This window comes from Zonotrichia albicollis, chromosome 8 (assembly GCF_047830755.1).
Source record: "Zonotrichia albicollis isolate bZonAlb1 chromosome 8, bZonAlb1.hap1, whole genome shotgun sequence".
In the NCBI taxonomy this organism is placed as follows: Eukaryota; Metazoa; Chordata; class Aves; order Passeriformes; family Passerellidae; genus Zonotrichia; species Zonotrichia albicollis.
This window is the reverse complement of record NC_133826.1, coordinates 15,162,262-15,184,590: the sequence shown is the minus strand read 5'-3', so window position 1 is coordinate 15,184,590 and position 22,329 is coordinate 15,162,262. Positions and strand designations below refer to the sequence as shown.

General features: G+C 37.8%; 1 protein-coding gene across 1 annotated transcript in view; it reads right to left on the bottom strand.

The window, feature by feature from the left end:
* HS2ST1 (heparan sulfate 2-O-sulfotransferase 1) overlaps positions 1 to 22,329 on the bottom strand; it is a 74,145-nt gene that overhangs the window by 6,714 nt on the left and 45,102 nt on the right. The window contains exons 2-4 of the mRNA XM_074546078.1: positions 10,027 to 10,265; positions 3,878 to 3,963; positions 241 to 379 (exon numbers count right to left, since the gene is read on the bottom strand). Of these exons, the coding sequence (XP_074402179.1) occupies positions 241 to 379; positions 3,878 to 3,963; positions 10,027 to 10,265 (464 nt within the window). The remainder of the gene's footprint in view (positions 1 to 240; positions 380 to 3,877; positions 3,964 to 10,026; positions 10,266 to 22,329) is intronic.

The window sequence follows — 22,329 nt, the reverse complement described above, 5'->3', positions numbered from 1 at the left end:
AAAAATATTTTATTTAATTTTTTAACAAATTGCAACATACAGTGAATTTATAAGGGTACAGAGAACCTACTAATGTCATGCTCTGCTCCAATATGGACAGGAAATGGAGAATATAACTTTCAAAGCCATCACTATCACCAAGGCTGATAAAATACCAATTTGGCTTTCATCAGGGCATTTTTACAATTGTCTTCACATTGATTTTAGTAAGTTCAGCATATATTATTAGGTGTACCTTACCTTTTTATCCCCCTGCTTTCGCCTCCGTAGCCCTGGTCTGTAATCATCTCCAAAGCGCAGAAAGTAATAATAAGAAACTAGGCGTTCTATAGGGTCTCTTATGACATTTATGTAAATTGGTTTCTTTTTAACACCAAATCTAAAGTAAAAGAGGAAAAAACATCTTTCAAAGGACAAATCAAAGCTTCTCATCTAACATGTAAAAGCCTGTCTTTATTGCTACAACTGAAATCCATACACAGAATACATGACACTGAGAGGAAGCTTAATGATCGCTACTTTTCATCTCACATCCAGTGCACTACAGGATGGGAAAGTAAATTCAATTTCAGTCTGCCTAAGATGATGATTTTAAGGGTTTATTATTAAAGAAACAAACAAAACAGACATATTGTCACACAGATACTAAAAATGTTTACGCAACCATCCTGACTCTAGAAATGCCTTAACTAGTTTAGCAGCCACATACATGTTTGTAATAAGTATAAGGAAGTTTGATATCGAGTTCCTGCCCTTGTGAACTGGGCTTTGCAATGCTATGAGTGGTTTTCCTGGCAGGTCTCCAGCTGTCAGAGACATTAACTCTAATAGCAGGAAGACAGAGCTCAGAGCCCATCCATAGCCTGGGTTGAATGGATACAGCTATGCTTATTAAATATAAGTCTAAGATAGAAAAGTTAATATGGTTACAGATGCTATCTAAAGATATTAAATTTTTCCATAGACATTTACCCTAAGCAAATTTTGATGCACTCTACTACAAACAGAAGCCTGATGAAATGAGGTGGTAAGCTCATACGACACAGGAGAAAAATTTAAATCACCAAACTGTTTTGTGCAAATGCTTTCAGTGATCTATGTTCAAATCAGCTTTTACAATACATTTCTCAGTTTTATTTTCTTTTCCATTTGAGATATTTCAAATATTAAAGAGTTGATATCACAGTGGAAATTGCAAGTGTGTCAACTGCCCTGAAGTAAAGCTAGAAGCTGGAAAAAAAAGTTCTCTTCTGTTCCTATGCAAACTGGGAAAGTGTTCTCCATCAAAAGAGGGCCATTCATGCCTAGCTTGGCTAAAACAGAGAACTCACAGTTTTAAGATGCAGTACCATGGTTTTTAAAGGGGTAAATTTTACTACCAGATACTGTGCATATGAGGAATGTTAAGTTGAAAAACTGAAGAACAGAAATGTAGCAAAAGTTGGAGAAAGGAGGAAGTTAGGAAAAAAAACCAATTAACAGGCATGGCTTTTGCCAAAAACAAGCACTACAGACACAGAAATTGTTAAAGGCTACAGAAAGAGCAATTGATTCTCCAGTGCTGCCAGTAGAGTACCAATGATTCAGACTGGAGCACTCTAAGGCAGAACTGCTGACATCTGTCTGCATGCCAGCTCTGGCTTCCCACAGTCTGCAGAGGAGAGAGGGTGTGAATATTTCAACCATTCTGATGCAAAGTCCAGGCTTTGAACTTCACCCTCTTTAAGCTCCACTGAAGTGCATGAGACATGCAGGTGTCCCCTTCCACAGACTGCTGCAAGTGCTGAGGAAGCTGAAACAAACCATTTCCACAGAGAAGCAGACTCAGCCCATGAACAGCACATATCTGTGGGTTAAATGCAGATGTCCAAGCCCTTAGAAATGCTTGTGCTGCATTGTACAGTCGCCTGCATTTGCACATGAGCTTGAAGAACTAGTTTCAGTTACAGTAATATAAACCTACCAGTAACATAATTATTACTGTAACCTTATTAATAATGATAATGAATTGGCAATTGCGTTGTCAAAGAACTTTTTTTCCCAACTATTTACCAGAGAAAATAGAGAATAAATCGATATGAAATTTTAAAAACAAAAAGAAAAGGGAAAAAACTTTAACTTTTATTAGCATAATTTCTACATGGATGGATTACAATAACCTGCCCTCAGTACTGTGAGTTATCAATGGAATCCAGTACTTTAATTTTCAGCATATTTTAAGAGGTACTTCTGATATTTGAAGGTGGACCTAAGTCTGATGTCCATGGATAAGGAAGCACTGACTCTTCTGAAATATTTTACACTTCTTAACTACAAGAATGTTCATTACAAGAACATACCTCACAGCCTTAAAGGTGTGGGCCTTGCCAAGCACAACCATCGTATTCAAGATATTATTTTAATAATGAAAACCCAAAGTATGAGAAAGCAAGCTGTTGTGGGGGAAAAAAAAAAATCACTCAAGTGAAAGGATAACAAACAACAAAGACAAGGATAACACAGTCCTGGAGGGAAGATGCAGATGAAAGAAATTGTGAAATTGCTTAGATGCTTTCTAGATGTAAAATATTCTAGTTTTAAGAGTTCCAGTATCTGAGAATGTTTTCAGCTCTATGAACTAATGTATAAAATAACATTCAGCTTTGCTGCACCAGAAAGCCATTACTCAGTTCAAGCGTTTATTAATGTTGAAGCATTTTAATTTTAAAAAGGCAGAAAGGAAACTAATAAATTTTGATGTATTTTATTTGATTGACTGATTTGTCACTAACTTCTTTTTGCCTGTTTCTTCTTGTAAACTTGGTGACACTGGTTATTTTCAGCTACTACTGTAGCTTTTAGCATTTTCTGATAATGTACTGTATTGGGAATCTGCACAGGTCTCACTTCCCCATCTCATTCTTTGTAATAAAAAGTCCAAATTAAAAATCAGAGTACATGACAGAATGACTAATTAAAAGGAATGACTAAACAAAAGGAATTATTACATACAAAAAAGAATTTAAATAAATACTTTAATGCACAGAAACATAGAAACACTGAGTGACCATCAGCAAGAGGTAAAAGTAGCGGTTACTATCATTTGTGCAGTCAAATGTAATGAGATCTGAAAATGCCACTTTCAATTTTAAATAATTTTCCACATGCTCCAAGTGCAAGATGAAGCACTGCCTAGTAAGCATCTTAAGCAAAACTGACTTGTCAGTTCAAGGGGAGGTTTCATAAGACTGAGGTACTAAGGATCACAGTTTTAGATCCAGAAGCAAAAATAAGACAAGAAAAGAAACACATGAAAGTAGGAATAAAGATATGATCCTGAACCTTTGAAGTCAGTGGGACGATTTTTAAGATCGTTTATTTAATTTAATTTTAGAAGTAGCAGCATTTAACTCCACAAGAATTATTTCAATGCTTTTTCTAGCAAATCAAACTATTATAGACCAGAAAACTACTTCAAAAGACAACTTTTCATATTTTGATAAAGTGTAAAGAGATACTAAGATAGAGAAGAATTACATAACTTAAGAGGCAGGTGGTGTTACTCTTTATATGAAGCGTTTTTGAGAACAGGTATGTTAAAACTCCCCAAATGGGAAGCCAATCCTAAAACAGAACAGCCAGAGTTTTAAAAAAAGCCATGATTTTCAGCAAAACAAGCTTGGGATTTAGACAGGGAATACTAATCCCAGTATATAAACGTTTTCATTTTTAAATGAGACTCGGCTCCAGTATACCATGCAAGAAAACAAGAGCAGCGGGTGAAGATCGCCCCCGAACTCCGGCACTGCGGGGAGGCGGGGCCGGGCATGCCCCCGCTGCAGTTCCCGGCCGGAGCGCTGGAGGGCGCGGCAGCCCGGCCGAGCCCACGCGAACGTACTTGGCGAAGTCCAGGTACGAGACGTGGCCGTGGTAAAATCCCGGCTTCATCTCCTTCCACGAGGTCACGTTCTTCACAAAGCGCACCTGCGAGAGTGGCAACAAAAAGTGTTTCTGTATGCCTCATTGCATTTACCCATACACGGCCTTTCCTGGCTTTTAATCTTATAATGCATTAGATTAAAAACTCTATTTTGAGTATTATAAAAAAAAAATTGTGGCCCCTAAAATAGACTTTCCTGCAGCATACAGATGACTGATTTTAGGTCATCAGAACTGAATGATCAGAAACTAACAAAACCAGAATACAGCAATCAGAAGGACAGTCCAAGGAAAACTTTCACAAAAACATCAGCAAAACAAACATTTATATTTTTGTCAGTCCATTTTATTTGTAATTGCAAAGGAATGAAGGATTCTTTCAGTAGAAATGCAAGTACGTATTTTATGGAATTGTCTGTCTGATCTGATATTCAGTCCCTCAAATAAAAGTGTACTAGATTTACAGCATGTTCTTAGACCTATTTTATTGGGATATAAGAAACAAATCTGATGGTTCATTTGCTCTTCCATCCCAAAATGCAATGCACAAGTAATCCAGAAATGTTATAAATGCATACCATGTAAATCAGATCTACAGTTTGCTATTTTGAATAGTCATCTTAAGCCTAACATTTCAGTGAAACTTTCATGCTAAAGCATGAAGTAGCCCTTGAATGAGGGCTGATAGAGCACTTATTGGCAAACTTCACAAAAACAGGAATAGCTTTACATTTCAAAGAACAAAATAAGACACATGCCCCAAACCAGAGTGTGATCAAATTAAGTGGGACATGCAAATCCTGATAGAGCTTGGCTTTACTAGATGAACAGAATATTCTAACATCAAAGCATGTAACTGAAAGTTATTCCAAAACTAGTGAACTGGATAATAAAGAGAGGATGATAAAATTGTACTGCCCGAGCTGTCTGACAAAGATATGCCATTTCTAAGGCTGTGAATTAAAAGATAATGTTCTCTGCACATCTGCAATATCTTTTCTGTTATACAGAGAAACAGATAACCACAAAGATTCTAAGGTGAAACAAGAGACAAAAAAGCAAAGAGCTCAAGACAACACACTAACTACCATTCTGTAAGGACAAGTACATTAAGAGTGTCCTGAAGCATAGTATTTACTATTTATTATAACATACCAGTTGAAGATTTTAAGAGGTGAGTCTGGCCTGCTGCTGTTTCTTCAATTGTGCGAAACTCATGGTCTATGATTTAAGAGACTGGTAACCTTATTTCTTTAAACGCTGGCTCTTGGATGCTCAGATAACAGAAATTTATACTAATTTTTAATAACAGGCAACATGAATTTTTTAGTATACAAGTTTCACAGTCAGTGGCATTACAAAATTTAAAGCATATATTGCACATTAAAATGGTGGCAAATCTAGCTGAAAAGCACTGCACAATGTTACACAATGGTGTTTTATAAACTGCATTGGCTTTCTGTCTGGTTTTGTCCATAGCACAAACTGTTAATATGGGACTTTGAATCCAGTTGAACTATCTTTACCTTCAGTAAATAAACTGAAATAAACCACAAGTCCATTCACTGTATCTTTCCAAAATTAATGACAAGATATTTTCAGTGGAGAGCCTCAGCTATAAATACTTCTTTACCTGGAAAAGATATTTCCTAAACACAAAATATCAATCACCTTTCCTTCCCTCACCTACAAACCCTAAATGTCATGGCTGGTTGATACAACTCCCCAAGTAAACCAGTTATGCTATTTAGGCTGTGCAGTGCAGCCCACATACTAAAGTGTACATTTACGTTTCCATGAATGAGCTTTTTAAAATCTTGTATCATCTGGGATGATTTCTAATTTCAGTTTCTAATAGACTTGGACTAGATATAAGGTAATGTTAAGTACAAAATCATAAGTTTTTTGTTTTAGATCCCCATGCCAGCCATCTGGCATCAAAATGTAGATGTTTCAGGCCTCTAACACCAGCCAAGGTAAGAGAAGGCTAGGAAGGTTTTATAACACACCTGTGACATTGACATCTGTTTTAGGATGGACCTGCAACATGCTGAGCCCCTGAGAACTATAGTTTTTAACACCTATAACTAGCCTGCAGGCAAGAGATTTTTTTTCCTCTCATAATTTGCAGCATTCCAAAAGCCAGAATTGTTCCAGGTCACGGACAGCCTAATGAGTCTGGATTCACACGTTTTAGGTCAGACATGAATATTGCTCACTGCTTCATACTGTTAAATATGATCAATTTTACCTTTCTTTTCAGGGCTTAGCAGATACTGTAGCTTTCAAGAGACAGAGCAAGCTTCTCCATCAGAGCCCAACTGAATAAAATTTGAGGCGACTTTAAAAGTTCAGATAGATGTGAATGGAATTCCTGTGAAGCTGTTTCAGGGTGCTTTTATATAATCAGCTACAAAGTTGCTTCACAGCCTTCAGTAAGTGGGAAATCAGCTGAGGTTCACTGAATTAAAAAGCCCGATCAAAGGTACTCCAGGGGCATAAGATGTCCTGACAGGTAAGTTAAACACATTCAGTTTCTAGGACAGCAGGAATTTAAAACAAGTCCCAGTGAGCCAAAAGAAGGAAAAACCCAACCAGCATAGCTGGTCTGAGAAAAAGCCATGTGTGCAAATGAAAGTGATGCTCTAAGTTCTGATCTCTGTCCAGTAACTGCAGCCATCAGTGCTTCTTCCCTAGAGTCTGACTGCACACTCCCACATGAACTCATGCACACACAGACACACTCACAGCCCCACACACTCACACAGGCACACACATGCATGTGTGCACACGTGTGCAAGTGTGTGTGATTGTGTGTCTGAGTGTATCTGATGTGCGTGCATGTGACTGTGCTTGTGTCTCAGTGTGAGAGTGCCTGGGTGTGCACAAGTGTGTGTGTGTGTGCTAGTGTGCAAGAATGAGTCTGAGTGTGTGTGAGCATGTCTGAGCTAGCTCTGAACCACAGGTCTGGAATGCTGGAACAGGCAAGCAGCACACGTTTGGCTGCATGCCATGAACACCCACAAGCAAGCTCAAGGCAAGGACAGCTGAGAATCAATTATGTGAGATGGTGAAAAGATTGAGTTCACCAGTTCAGCCACAGGATACCTGCCTTGGAGCTACCTGCCTTGTACTTTTCTTTCTTGCTCAGAAGGAAAAGTACAATTGGCACATATGCAACACTTGTACTCAGTAGACCATCTAACTCCAAAAGAAAAATTCTTAAATGTCCACAAGCACATATCAGTACTTCCATTTCTTGCAGAGTTGCTGCAGGCTTTTCACTTGTTCCACTTCTGACAGCCACTGAAACCTGCACTAGCAGAGGAAATAAGTACCACTAAAGCCATTATGACTGTGCTGTCCTCCGAGAGACCAACTGTTTTAGAATGTACTTGGAAGCAAGATAATATATGTTCATGGTGCTCTTTAGAGAAAAATTGAGAGAGAAACTGAAGGAGAAAAAACCCAAGAAACAGAAGCCAGCAAGCTGAGGGACTGAAACACTGGATAATTGTAGCATTCATAACAGTACAGAGAATGTTCTCACACCCACTTTTTAAATAATATATCAAGAATTCATGCTGTAATGCAGAACAGTAATTTAATTTTAAGTGCTTTCAATGACAACTTCACCATGTAACAAAAGCAATAAAGTTTGTGTGACTGGTATGCCATCCTGATGTGACACAGGCATTCTTGTATGGACAAAGTGTCACTGCTGAAACGTGCAAGCAGCAAGTAAAACTCAACCAAACAACTACTCTGATTTAGTTAAGAAAAGCACACAGGTCAGAATTGCAACATGAGCAACACAGCACTCAGCTTGCTGCAAAGAAAAAGCCCTGCCTGGGGAAAGAGGCAGCTCCCAGGATCCTGCTGCCAGAGGTGCTGCAAAAGAAAGGAAGGCTCCTGGGACAAGTTCCACCTGAAACTAAAATGAGTGTTAGGAACTCTTATCAGTTTATCTCAAATCAGATAGAGACTATATTTGGAGTGGATTTTAAATATCATTTGTTTCATACTGCATTCAAGAAGTAAAGGTTTCACATATGGGCTGAGAACTTAGAATCTGTTACAGAATTACAGTAGTTTGGAAGAAGTACAGCAGAAAAACTGCACAAAAGAACACTCACGAATTTACAAATTTCTGCCAGGCCCAAAGCGATCTTCACCTTACCTAAGCAGATTTGCTTAAACAAACAATATCACTAACAGAACAATTTTGTCTCTATGATATGTTTATGTATTTTACTACTGGCACAAATACACCTAATGCACCCAAATGAGCTATACTGGTGAAGGGGGCATATGAATACGCCATGCTAATCCAAGCCCACACAGAGTAAACATCATGAGCTACCACTCAGCACCCCTGCCATCTCTTGAATTATGCAGTATGACTTGCAATGTCAAGGTCTTATCTCCATGTATTGAAGGTGAATAATTATTTCTGCATCTTTGAACAACTATGCAATATACAAAGTTCTTCATTGCCAGCATCTTCCAGTTAATGGCCACAAAAAAACCAGTATCAAGTGTCTAATTAAACTACATTATTTACCACTTTTGACAACAGCATAGTATCAAATGAAGGTAGGACTGACAGTAGTGTATATGCTCAGCACAGACAGATTTTCATTTTTCAATAGATTATCACTAGAGGGAAGATGAAGAGTTTCTATTTTATAAAACTAAGCCAGCAAAGAACAAATTTTATTTGAATTAAGTTCAAACAGATGTAGAAATTTAAGGTAGCCTGTGTTTAATTTATACCTATTCAATGACTAGCTCTCCTATCCTCCAGGACAGACTTCCATTTCAAAAGACACCTTGAAAGAAACAGAATTTGGTGGGAAGTGCAGTACTAGGTATACCTGACTTGAGCATGATTTTAAATTAGTAATTAATAGGTTTATTAAATCTTTTGAAAAATCACCCAGCTCTTAGTGCACAGGTCTTTAGTACTTGTTCTTTGCAGTGGACAGGACTTTAGTGGTGACTACCAGACTTCATAATCAGAGTAATCATGTATGACAGTACCACTTCCATATGTAGGAAACAATTTTACAGGAGGAAATACTCCACAGTAACATAACTCCACTATCAGAAAACAGATTCCAGTATCACCCAAATCCATTATTTCCTCTGCACAGAGATCCCTACCTAAACCCTCCTCCAAAATACAGAAGTGGAGGACCTTTAGCATCTGCTTCCCCTGGCCCAGCCCAGCTGTGCTGAGCTGCTTCAGCCTGCAGACATGCACTCAGAGGAGCTGGACGGCTCAGAGCTGACATGCTGCAATGCAGAGCAGCTCTTGCCTCTGCTGCATATCAACTTCAGTGATCAGCACACAATCAGCAGCAGAGAGCTCAGAAACATTTGTTCTACAGGCAGGGATGATGACAGTGATGTTTCAGATCTCTAACGTGGATTCTCTGCAAGTGCACTCATGACAGCCAAGGAAATATTAATGAAAATAAACCAATAAACCTACTTCCTCACCCCAGCCTAATAAAAAACATGGCACTGAACCCTCATCTTTTTAAAATGCAGTAGCCATGGTCATTTCTAGTCCAGTACTACAGTGATTTTAGTGAGGATTTTAATGGATGCTAAGTGACCTGTCCTTTGCAGAGCAAGCTATTTACAAGCACTTTTCTGTATGCTTTTTATCACCTGTGAGACCTGACCAGCCCCAGTACTAAAGACACAAGTCTAGCCCTGACAGCATGGCACAGTGCCTGCACTATTCAAAGAGCAAATTGCCTAAGACTGCATTCACTGCAGATGGAGATGACAGGCAAGTTGTATTACACAGCCAAAACAGTTTAACAACAAAGGTCATTTCTACCCCAGTTACGCCCCTTTTAGCTTCGTTTTTGTCCAATAAACAGACACTTACCACCTCCAGTAGCCAAGCAAAAGCCTCAACCTATTAAAAATAATATTCTCTACAAAGAAAATATGAAAACATTAGATTTCATTTATATTGGAACATGTGACAAAGAAGTTAAGTACATCAGAACACCCAAGTTTACAAGAGCAAAATTTTTTTCTTGTGTTCTTCCCTGGTTTCATAAAGACATCCCAAATTCAGCAGCTTACCTGATCTTGCAGAGACATAACAGGGTTATTTTTGGTTGTATTGATATGTAGAACATGGTATTTGTTCTTAGCACAGAGATCATAGGCAATATTTGTGAAGGATGTGCTGGCAGTCTTGGGTACTCTGTTGTAAATAATCACCACATCATCTTCCTCATCCAGTGTCACATCTTGTCGGGGACCATCGACTGTGTGACGTTGCTCTATTTCTCTGACTTCATGCCTTGCAATAGCCCTTTCTGTTAAGGAACAAAAATATAAAATTTCAATGTATGTCTCACCAATTCTGAAGTTCAAACCTTAGAACACAATCAGGTGAAAAGCAGCAACTCCTGAGCAATAAAGGAAACACAAACTGCAGTATGTATTTCTGACATATCTGAACAAAACTTCATCAATAAAAATGAAGACAGTCCAACACAGAACATAAAGCCTAGAAAACAATATGCTTAGGGAACACAGAGCATACTCTGTGACTCACAGTGACGTCATTGTCTTTAGAGCCACCATCTCGAAAGGAAAGTCTATAATGCACCATGAAAATGGTGACATCCCTGAAATATCTCACATGATTTCTACAATACTCCTAGTTAAAAATTATAATGGAAGATGATTTTATTAATTTGAAGTTTGACAAGAATAGAAACAAGAGGTGCTTACAAAACAGGTAACAGACTCAGGTTTTTTCTGTTCTAGACAGGTATGCACTTTAATACAATTTGTAATACAGATGTGAAAACACTTTTTCTCACTCATGTGTGGTGATACTGCCTTTAATAATGTATTCAAAGAAATCTGCATTTATCAATAGTGTAAGCTGAAGTTGGTATCACAAGAGTAACCTGTAATTCTCTGTATTATTTTCTTTTACAGGGTATAGCTTTTTACAGATGACACACTTTTAACAGCAGCAGCTCTTGACCTTTACTTCCCTTGATTCTTTAGGCAGTTTCTTCTATTCTCTTTCACCAAATCTCTTTAATTATAACATAAAATCACTTCTAAAGCAGAATCATCAAGCTGTGAATAGCCTACCCTGTAATTCCACGTAAATTGTCTTAAACCACAAAATTCCATCTGTCTGAAACGCTTCAAAGCTTAAACTCACTCACTCTCTCATATGCTCATATCTCACACCCCATAACTAAGTTGCATCAGTAGGAAAATGTTTGTAGGAAATGCTTATTGAGTGTATCTCAATTTTCCACATGACATCTGTTGCTCCCCACTACATCAGTCACAGTTTTTGCTCCTTCCTTTCTCATTTGCTACCTCTCCCATCAATGCTGGCAGATGTCCTATTTTGGAAAGAGACGAGGCAACAGACTCAGGTTTCATCTCTCTGAAGATGGCTACAGAAGAATGGGGCTGGCAAGTCTCCCCTTCCTGCCAGTAACAGATTAGAGGAAGCATTCAGTAGGGAGCACAGTTAACCATGTGGCTGCCCAAGGCTACACGGATAGTGAATACCACCTAGAGAGGCTGAAATGAAACACATTTGGTTGGTATTTTCTACACCAGAGTAGTAGATCTAAGCCAGATTTAATCATATCTGCACAGAACCCCAGGGCTGATAACGCTTACATGGAAGAGAGAAACATTTGTGAGAAAGAGACATGATTTGCAAGAGGATTTATGAGAAGCAAAGAGGTATTTTAAACCTTGATGATTCAAGAATTAGTGTGATAAGGGCACTTTAAAGACCATGCATAAGATATAAAAGCTGCATGATTGGATGCAGTTAGCAGAAAGACTATTGCATCCAACCACCTTCAGCTTTCCATTGCAGGAGGGAAAGCAAGAACTCAGGTAAGGAGCAGAACCTTCACAAGCCTGATGTATACAGACAGTCCTATTATGGAAAAAAAAGGAGGCTTTACATTTTACATACAGATTTTTAAGATGAAATCACGTTTTTGAAATAACTGCAATACTTAAAAAACAAAATCTGAAATGAAGTGAAGGATATAAACTACTGAAGTGCAAGAGGAAGCACCTGGAAGTGTCTAACCTGGTCAGCCATTCTGAGGGCCTATTTCATTCTAGTCTACAAGTAATACAGTAATGAAAATTGCCAATTTTGTAAAAGTGCACATTTTTTCCCAATCACAAACAGTTGGCAGTTCTTCCTGTGAAGTCAGGAAACTCTTCTGCTACTTACTGAAAAGGCTGTTTAACTCTTAAAATGATGCATGATGCATATCGATTTTTTTCTATTTATAAGGTTAGTTAATTTATTTGGAGAAGGGAAGAGGTCCAGTAATGGTAAGATGCAACTGAGAATAGTCTTTGGGGTACCCATGTAGTCAGAAATTAGAGAATTTGAGGAGTTAATGGGCATTTGATTAACTACTTCATTTGTTCTTCTATAAAATTTAAATAATCTTAGAAGAAGAAGCCCTGTAATGGCTGAAAAATGAACAATATGTGTTTAGAAATATGGCAGAAAATGCAATGCTTTAAAGATATTTGACATGTGGAAGATAGGGAGGTATATTTACTAAATATATAGCATGTTTACCAAAACATCTCCTTAGATGACAGCCCTGCAAATATAACTCTGATTACAAGAACCTATCTACATAAGGTTGGACTGGTTTCACTGAAAACAATTTTTAAAAATTCTAAAAATAAGGATGGGTGATTTCTTTCCTCTCAGAGATTCAGTGGACAAAATGTCCCAAAGTCTTAAACTCGTGTTGTAGGAAAAATACTTATGCAAAATTATTAAGAGCCAAATGCTTAAATAGGGTTAAGATCATACACTCTAAATTTCACGTTATATAACTACACCCATTTTAAAAGATATGTGGCATTTAAGTAAGTGATACCTTTGAGTACAAGAGAGGTTTTCATAAGACTATAGTACAGGATAATTTTCAGGCATAAAATATTCTGTTTCACACTGTTTTATTATTGCTTGTTGAATTTCCCCAACTGTAATACACAATATAATTGCTACGTCCTTGGGATAAACTCTGTTCTGTCACCTGCAGCTGTCCTGCACACAAACTTTCATCAACTGCAAGGACAGTTTGCACACAGGCAGTACCAATATGATCAGTGTAATAACACTTGCTGAACTGATTATTTACCAGCAGATGAAGTACTTGCAGAAAATCCTTAGCTGGCTGAAGTAGCTGCTTTGTAAACAGTAGAACAAGTTTGTTTTTCCACCCATTTGTCTACATGTTCTTCTAAATCTGCCTTCATCCTATTTCTGTAACTCAGCCTCTTGGCATGACTTACATTTCTTGAGCCATCCTCTTGCAGCAATAAACCACAAAATATCATGGCTAGCAACAAATTGGTATGCCAATCACATGCTACCAGAAAATAACACATAATGGGCAAGTTATGTCTTCTCCTTCAGCAGAAGCACAAATAGCAACATTTCATCCATATGCCATCATTTCAAGGTCACTGCCCTTTCAAGTCAAAGCAGTTTCTCAACAAGCTCAAAAGTTACTAACAAGAAATACTTGGGAGAGAAATGGACAGGCCAAGGATCCCAACTAATAAAATCACCTGTGAAAATGCAGTAGACCCATAAATACTTCTAAAAATATTTGAAAACCCAGCTGAACCATATTTACATAATTACAGAAACAAATCACCCAAATGAACAATATTTAAATGATTATAGAAACAAATGACTGGGATCGTAAGCAGCTATTAGTCTACATTCCTTGCACATTCAAACAGATAAATGTCTGAGGTAAAACAAGCTTATTAGCATTGACTTCAAATCCAAGAATTAACTGCATAACTGCATACAAAATCTTCCCAAAGAAAATAGTGTGTCATGGATTCTAACAATTTAAAGATTAACAAAACCAAACATTTCAAATTCCTCACATTTTTCACAGAAGCATAAGAACCTCCTGGGATTTCTGAACAAAGAAATCTATCAAAATCAGAAATTCTTCTTTACCTTCTAACTTAGCACTTACCACTCTTGATGAAAGACACATTTAGAGCCTTGCTGGCTGTCAAAATGAAGTTCAAGTAACTGAAAGAATAATTCAGAGCATACGTCTCTACTTTCCCAAACTATGTTCTTTGTCCTCTACATCTATTTTCCTTCTGTATGTATCTACAGATATTATTTAGGCTCTCTCTTCAATCTGACTTATGTGCCTGCCATGCTTCATTGTGAAAGTGCCCACCCAGATGAGGGAAGACTCAGTCCTAGAATAAATTTTAGCTCAGCAGCCTTCGAGTGTTGCCCAGCAGAAGAAAAAGATGTGGATTCAAACTTCAGCCACACTGGCTTGAAGTGAAGGAATTGGACAGCTGGCCTGGCCAGCACCGCCCCTGAGCAAACTGTTGCTGTATATTTACATTACTGGACACCACATCAAACCAACAAACAGCCTTCCTGGAGCTGGCAGCACCAGGGGAGCCAGCTGACTTGGTGCCTCAGCTCGCTTTCCACCTTGCTCCCAGGCCAGTTAGGCAAGCAGCTCTGAAGCTGTCTCCCTGCCCAAAAGCTTTGTTAAATGCATGACTGGCCTAAACACTGAACCCAAGCAGGACTGCAAACCTACTCACTATGGAATCCATTCTCCTCTGACCAAGAATGAGAACTAAACAACAGCTTAAAACAGAATCATAAATCTTAGCAAAGGTGATGTTGGGAATCATTTTCCACACCCACCACATACACACAAAGTTTAGACATCCCAGCAAGCATGGTTATTCCCAGAAATAACATATTTACTCATAGCAAACACTTTGATAAAACAACATCCAATAAAACAGGAAAAAATAAAAGACTTAATTCCATCAAACATGAAAATTTTCAAAGTTTGTAAATGCTTTAAAACAGAAGGTGCATACTTAAAACACATCTTCAGCTCTAACTACAGCACCACTTCCATGATTCCTGAATACTGCACATAATGCTAACTATAAAGTTAGGTAAAGATCTATGGAAGCAAAATGTTTATGCACTATGATGTAGTATATTTAAAAATAAGCATATGTCAAGCAGCTCCATAAGCTTTCCAACTTCAGACTGAACTGTTTGCTCGACCCAAGTGTTGACTTCAAGTTGATGAATTAGCATGAGAACAAACACAACAGTCACCATTCATTTTTGTTTTCTCCTAGTCACTTGCAATTTCTTGTTTCCTTGGGACAAGTAAACAGCTGTAAAGAGAAGGATGCAATCACACAAGGAAAAGCTTTGTGACTTTTCAGAACACCCAAACTGTCAGTAATCTGTTACGAAGCACTGTGACTATGATAAGAGCAAAGAAAAATCAGTTGCAAACAAGGGATTTGTTCTCTAAATAATAAACATCAGCTGAGTATATAAAAGTAGGGTTTGCTTTATTTGTAGTGCCTTAATATCTTAATGCAGGTCTCCAGTGTCAGCAAGGGAAGTTAATGGAACTGTTTTTTACACACATGCAGTTGTCACAAGCATTCCACTATACAAATATACATGTCACTCCTTCAAGAAAAATCCAATTCAAATAGTGAAAAAAAGCAAGATCAATATAGAGTGTCTGACTCTATTTAGTAAGGCAGCCCAGAGACTGGCACTTACCTATATATATTTGTTATTTATATTATTACATGAGCTTTCTGCAGCCATACAATCACTTTTTAAAAAGGGTATTGACTAGCAAAAAAACAAAAAGAATTACTAAACTATCTGTTAAAATCATTCAAAGGCCTATATGTAAAGACAATTCCGTATTCTAGTAAGTCCCATCAGGTTTAATAAAACTAATTGCTAAGACATACTGTTATTTGCAACATATTGCACTTATACCCCTGCTTGTCTTCACACATCTTGGCTAAACTAACCTAATCTGGAAAACAAGCTATTGCCATCTGCTCTAACAGCCAAAAAAAGGAAGACAGCAAACAGCACTGCCTTCTGATCAGAACGGCAGCTGACGTGCTTAAGGTAGAAGAGCTAAACATTTTACTAGGAATCTGAGCAAGTTGGAGTACCAAGAATAACCCCACAAGAACTCTGTGTAGCACCAACAGATAGAGCGTGATATTTGCTAAATTGACACTGGCTATGTATAGATTAAGCATTTACAGTGATAAACACGATTTTTAACCTTAATGTTGTTATTGGAGCTTGTGTAAAACAGAAGTTTTGAAAGAAGTTATAAAAAACAGAAATGAGCCTGCGTGCTGCATGAGCCCCACGGTTGTTAAATCATTACAGAATTAATTTTAATTACATTTTAAAAATACTGATTAGATAAGCTCTTGATTATATTTTTTGTTTTCTTTATAGAAACTATTTATCTTGGTCTTAGCTTAATTTAAGATCTTCAGTTTCATTCTATACCCTGGGTGCTTTGTACATAAATCAGAAGTAAGTTTTATTTTTCCCTCAAAAATGTGAATTGTTAATCAAGATATTTTCTACTTCATGTAGCTAAAATATCAACATAGATTAAAAATATTGCTTTATCTTTTTTTCCAGTCTAAGGTTTGCAGCCTAAAGACCTCATCTGCAAGATCAAAAAGATAAGCATGAATAAAGATAAGCTCTAACAACATACAGACCACTTAAAAATTACATTTCAGGAACATCAAAGCCATTTTAAGTAAATGAAAGTACAAAAGCCCCCCTATTTTTAATTAAATGCTAGAACTACAACAAACACGAAACTAAAACGTTTTAATTATCTCTGGAAAACTCTTTTTGCTGTATCCTTCCCCTCCTGACACTTAAGTCCAAGCTATTCTCAGCAGAACAAGGAATAGAAATACAGGCAGTATCAACCTTGTTCCTTTATGAATGAAATAATCACCTGCTGTAAGGGAGCCCTTCCCCTTTGACTCTCAGAGGGCTGAAAGGAGCAGAGGCCCTGTGCGCCCAAGGGGTGCAGAGAGGGACCATTACAAACTCCTCTCACCACACACCCCCTGGCGCACCCTGAGGTTCAGCTGGACTGTCATGAGAGAAGCCCACATGAAATCCTCAATACCAGCTTGAAACCATGCATTATAGAACATTTGTGACACAACTAGCAGCTAATGCAAACCTTCCAGAATCATCTTCTCCATGCTAAGGAACAGTGGCAATTATATTTCAAATACCTGCACATCAACATCACAAATATAAATCTCTTTGTAGCAGACATTGATTAGTAAAATCACAATTATACAAGCAAGAGCTTGACCTCATTTCATGTCAGTGTGATATGGAGCTCCTTGTGCTTGGTAAAAACAGAAACAGTCCAGGCTAGTGATGTGTACAGTAAGGTGGCTTTGTACAAAAAACTTCCCTCTGGCAGGAGAGCCAGCTGGCTCATTGAAAGCCTCTTGGTGTTAATCCTGATTTAGATTGGATTAAGCTTTTTAATTAAAAGGAATTCTTTTCCTACATGCATGAGAAATATTCTGATCTTCTCCCAGATCTTTTTTTTTTTAACAAGAAGGACTATTTGATGAAAATTTGTCCAGAAGAAAAGGGCAAACCATTCCTTCAACTGCATCTCAGGTACCTGTTACAAAAAGCTAAAAACAATTCCAGCCCCCTGCTCAGTATTTTGGTCCCACACAATGAGGGATACAGCAGATTTGTATTCATCAACCTCTACCAATGCTTCCTAACCACAACACAGCACAATTATTCATTATCAGAAGACATGCCATCACTGAACTTACTAAAAGTCAGAACTGCCAAATGTTATGCTGGGTAAGGCCATGCCACTGAAATAAAAGACAAAAAGAATTGCCCCACTAAGTCCAGAGAAAAAGAGGAATTAAGATTCTCTTTTGCTGTTTCAAGTTAATTAAAATACTCATTTTATGATGGGAAAGTGTATTTAGCTTTACATACTGCTTTGTTAGCAGTCAGAATTGCACAGTATGCAGAGTTGACTGGTCTTGAGAAAAAACCAAAGCACCCCAAACCAAACACTAGGAACACCCACATATTTGGTCAGATTATCTTTTGCAGACATTAAGACTTTCAGTGGTCAGATTTTATTTATACAAGCAAAGTAATCTGCTTCCAACAATAGTCAATAGGCTAAAATCTAGCATTAACCCATTTCTAATAAGGCTGAAGCCTGCAGAGCTCTAAAGGCAATAATGCTTTTGCTGCCATTGAGAGCAGAAGTGTTCTGAACTGTCAATACCGAGGCACTGATGATGTTTTAATTTGGTTTTAAAGAAATATTACACAGTCAGCACAGCTATGAATAGCAATGCTAAAACTCTATTTTAAAGCAATGGTTTGTGGAAACGTCACTGCCCGAGCTCCCAAAGACGCTGTGACTTTGAGAAGTCTGTGCCCTCACCAGAGGTGCAGGTACCGTCTGAACTCAGCTTTCCCCAGAGAAGCTGTACAGTCCTAACACTTCTTTCTATGCCAGTATGAAAACTACCAAATTAATCTAAAACATTTCCTCTCTGTTCTTCACATCTCCATTCATGAACCCAAATTCTCCTGAGGTGCTTTTGGTTTAAGTCTCCAGTGACCATCAATGGTTTCTGTACATACTATTTAAATTTCCCTTGCTGTTGCATTAAGTCTCCACCCTCAAATTCCATAAACCTCAATTACTACTTTTGCATATATGAATAGTAAGGTTCACAAGTTCATTTTTATGTTAACAAGCTGCAACCATGTAAAGATGTATATAAATATTTGTTGGTACTTCTAATAAAGCATGTACGAAAAAACACACAAGTCTTCCCTTCTGCTATATGAAATGGAAGTTACTACTTTAGAATTTTAAATCAGAAAGCTATTTTAATCCAAGCCATTACTAGGGGCAGGGCCTACAAAAGCACTACTATAAACTTCTGTGGGAGGGTATACTGATTGATACAGTTTTTTATAAGAAATGCATTATTTATCTGAGATACTTCAAAGCAAAGAATACCACTGGTGAACTCTGATGACACATCACCTTCCAGATACATGTTAAATAGTGAACTCACTCTTCAGACTGAGTGAGCAGAGGGAAACTTGAAAAGGACTTTGTCATGATACGGACTCTCCGGCAACATTGTTAGACAAGGAATAAAATAAAATAAATTTTAAAAATAAATAAATGGAAATAAAATAAATTGAACTTTGACTCCTGATACTCAGCAAATTTAATTGCAGTGGTTAAAGAGGGAACTATCCATGTGACATCATATTATTGTAGGAACAATTCATACACAAGTTTGGGCAGAAAAGATGGAGGGAAAGTCAAGAGGCAATAGTCCTCTATAATATGACGTGGTGCAAAGGAAGCTCCATGATGAGTGAACACTGAAAATGTGCATACTCTCATCCTTCAACTCCTCAGTTACTGTTCTATATCTACTTCATCATCATTTTTATCTTCTGTTCCAATTCACAGTTTATCTTTAAAAAGGCAGAAACACTATGGCTGTATCTAAGTTGTAAACACTAACTTCCCTTGTGCATATTAAAATAATTTCTGAAATCTTAGTACTTCCACATTCCTGGATTAAAGTAACTTAGTTTCCAAACAGCCACTTCAAAATATTTTCACACCTCTTCTGACACCTAGTTCATACCAACTTATCTTCTTCTCAGGAAGGCAAGGATATCTTGGGCTGACATCAATATGCAGGGTTAAAATTGACTCAGGGTAAAAATTCTCACTACGTTTCATGCATCACACTATCAATGAGAAAATGGGTCACTTTTCATCAAAGGGAAATTCTGTATCTAAATTGCTGTAGATCAGGACTTGACATCTCTGTACACTACTAGCCTATGACCAACTGAGAAGAGAGCTCTTAAACAAGATCCAGGATGAACCACAGTACATATGTACAGTGATTTTTTCAGCAAAACTATGTCAAATTTAAAAGAGTTTATTCTGTCCAAGTGGCCTCCCCTCTGTGCTCCCAAATGTGAACATATTATCCCAATGGTAATTTGGTTAAAGTAGCAGCCATTTATTCCAGAGGCTGTGGAAAAGGCCCCTCTCTGTAGTCAATGCTACAATGCTGCAACTACAACAGGTAGCAGAAATTTCGCTTGACTTTACACATGGTACTTATAAAGTATCTGGGAACTTCAGTAATTTTGTACGCACCATGAACTATTTTAACCTGTTATTCTCTGAGGTACAATTGCTGTAATATATTGACTTCTAAAAACTGTATTTACAATTGCACAGAGTAAGTTTTATTTCAAAATACAACATTTCCCATTGAAGGAAAAAGCACAGAGCTGCCACAGCTCTGTTCTGCTCTTGAGCCTTCCAGCTGCTCAGAGGGGGAAAAGAGTGGGTTTAGGTATTGTGAGGTTTGATTTTAAATCCTGTCTCTCAGCACCTGGGAAGCAGAGGAGCTTCTCGCTGCCCTCCCCAGGACGGAAGCTGACTGTGCCACAGAGGCAGCAGGATTTCCTGCCAGCAGTGGGGGCTGTGCTGGGCCCGCGCCGCTCACTGACACAGGCCGGGACCCAGACTGGCTGTCTCTGCACATCTGCTGTGCAGACAAGCACTGAGAACAATCCCTGCTTTCAGCCCAGATACAAACTCATCCAGTATATTCATCAAAAAGCAGCTGAAGCCATTAGCTTTCATTTTCCAAAATGACAGAGACCCACTCCCGCATGACTACGGACATGAAGTTCCAGCTTCTGAACTTGAGATGGAATATCCCCAGCTCCCTGTGAAGGGTCACCCTGTGCAAAGCACACAGCCACAGGAGGTAAACCACAGGAAATCAGCTTACCCATTGAAAACAGCTCTGAATTGATAACAACTGAGCTGCAAAAACCCATAGAAATTCACATTCACGCCACTAAAACAACTGCAGCAAACTGTCTTGGTGAAAGGAAATTCACCATGGACATGAAACACACTTTTTTCAAGTGAGAGCTCTTGATAATAATTATTTAGGCTATTACAAAGCTAAACCTCACTAGGCTGAGCACCATTCTGCCGCTCAGAAGAACTTCCAGCCCAATTTGGAAGTCACAGACAGCATCCTGGCTCAGTTAACACACAATACAGCTGTCCTTAAATTAGTCCTAAACTGAAAAATATTAAAATGATCCATCATGTTAACATTATTATTCAGATTATCATTACATGTGAAAGCAAGAAACTCTCAGGCAGTACAGGTATTTTAAGGTAACTTGATTGCAAAGTTTAAAAGCAACAACAATTCACCATTTACCACAAAATAAGTTGGGTTGGAAGGGGCCTTGAAAGGTCATCTAGTCCAACTCCCCTGCAATGACTTACAGTCAGTTGTGCAAAAATCAAGACCGATGTGATGAAGAGCACGAATAACACACGTAAGGCTTTTTTACTCACTGTCTTGTTTTCTCACAATACAGGAACATGTGGGTCCCATTACCAAGTCCTTCCTCCCAGCTGAGAAGGTGGAAATCTTCACTGTAAAACATATGCTGACATGCATCTTTCAAAAGCTAGAGTTTTAACAGTTTTATTAATTAGTCTAAACTACCTGAGTTCTCAGAATTAAAGGTGTATCTGTTACAATAAATGCTCCCTAATCTAGTTGTCACTAGCTGAGAAACACACTGCAGAGATCAAAGAGATTTGCAACTAAAAAACATTTAAACAATTTTCCTCTTTCTGTTGCCTACCTGAATCTAAGGATGTATTTTATTTTCTTATTTTACCATAGTAGTACAACTATGCAAACCTTTCTTTTAAAAAATACTGTCATTAGAAATATGAGGCACTATCTTTGCTAATTAGTGGATATTTTTGCATCAAGAAAGCTGTCTTTAAAATGAGTTCTGTGTCTTCAAAATTATATGAAGTACTAATTTACAAAAATAATTAGTATGTACAACAATCACTTGAAAGCCTATCTCCTGCTATAGGACATTTCCATTGGGCAGCAATCTGGACTGCATTATAAGACACTATTATACATGAACAGATGGAAATCATAAACTGATATTTAGCTACAGATTTCCTGTCAGAAACTTATATAAAAAGAAAAGAAGGAAATATGCTTAACGTTTTCCATTAGCCAACATCAAATCACTGAAAAAAACAGAGGCATCCATGTAATGTCTATGAAACAGCAACTTATTTCAATCCATATCTTTTCATGTTCCTTACAAATCAGATAATCTTATTTATGCCTGTGTTTTTATCCTTAGGCACACAATATAGGATCAAAACCAATAAACTAAACAAAAGAGCACACATTTCAGTCACAGTTAAAAATTAAGACTTCTCAGGTTTGAATTCTTACTAATGGCTGAAAATCAGTCTAAGCCATTGAAGCGCTTCAGAGCTTCACAGGTTTGTCAGAACTGATTATTGTATCACAGGCCAAAAATGTATTAAACTT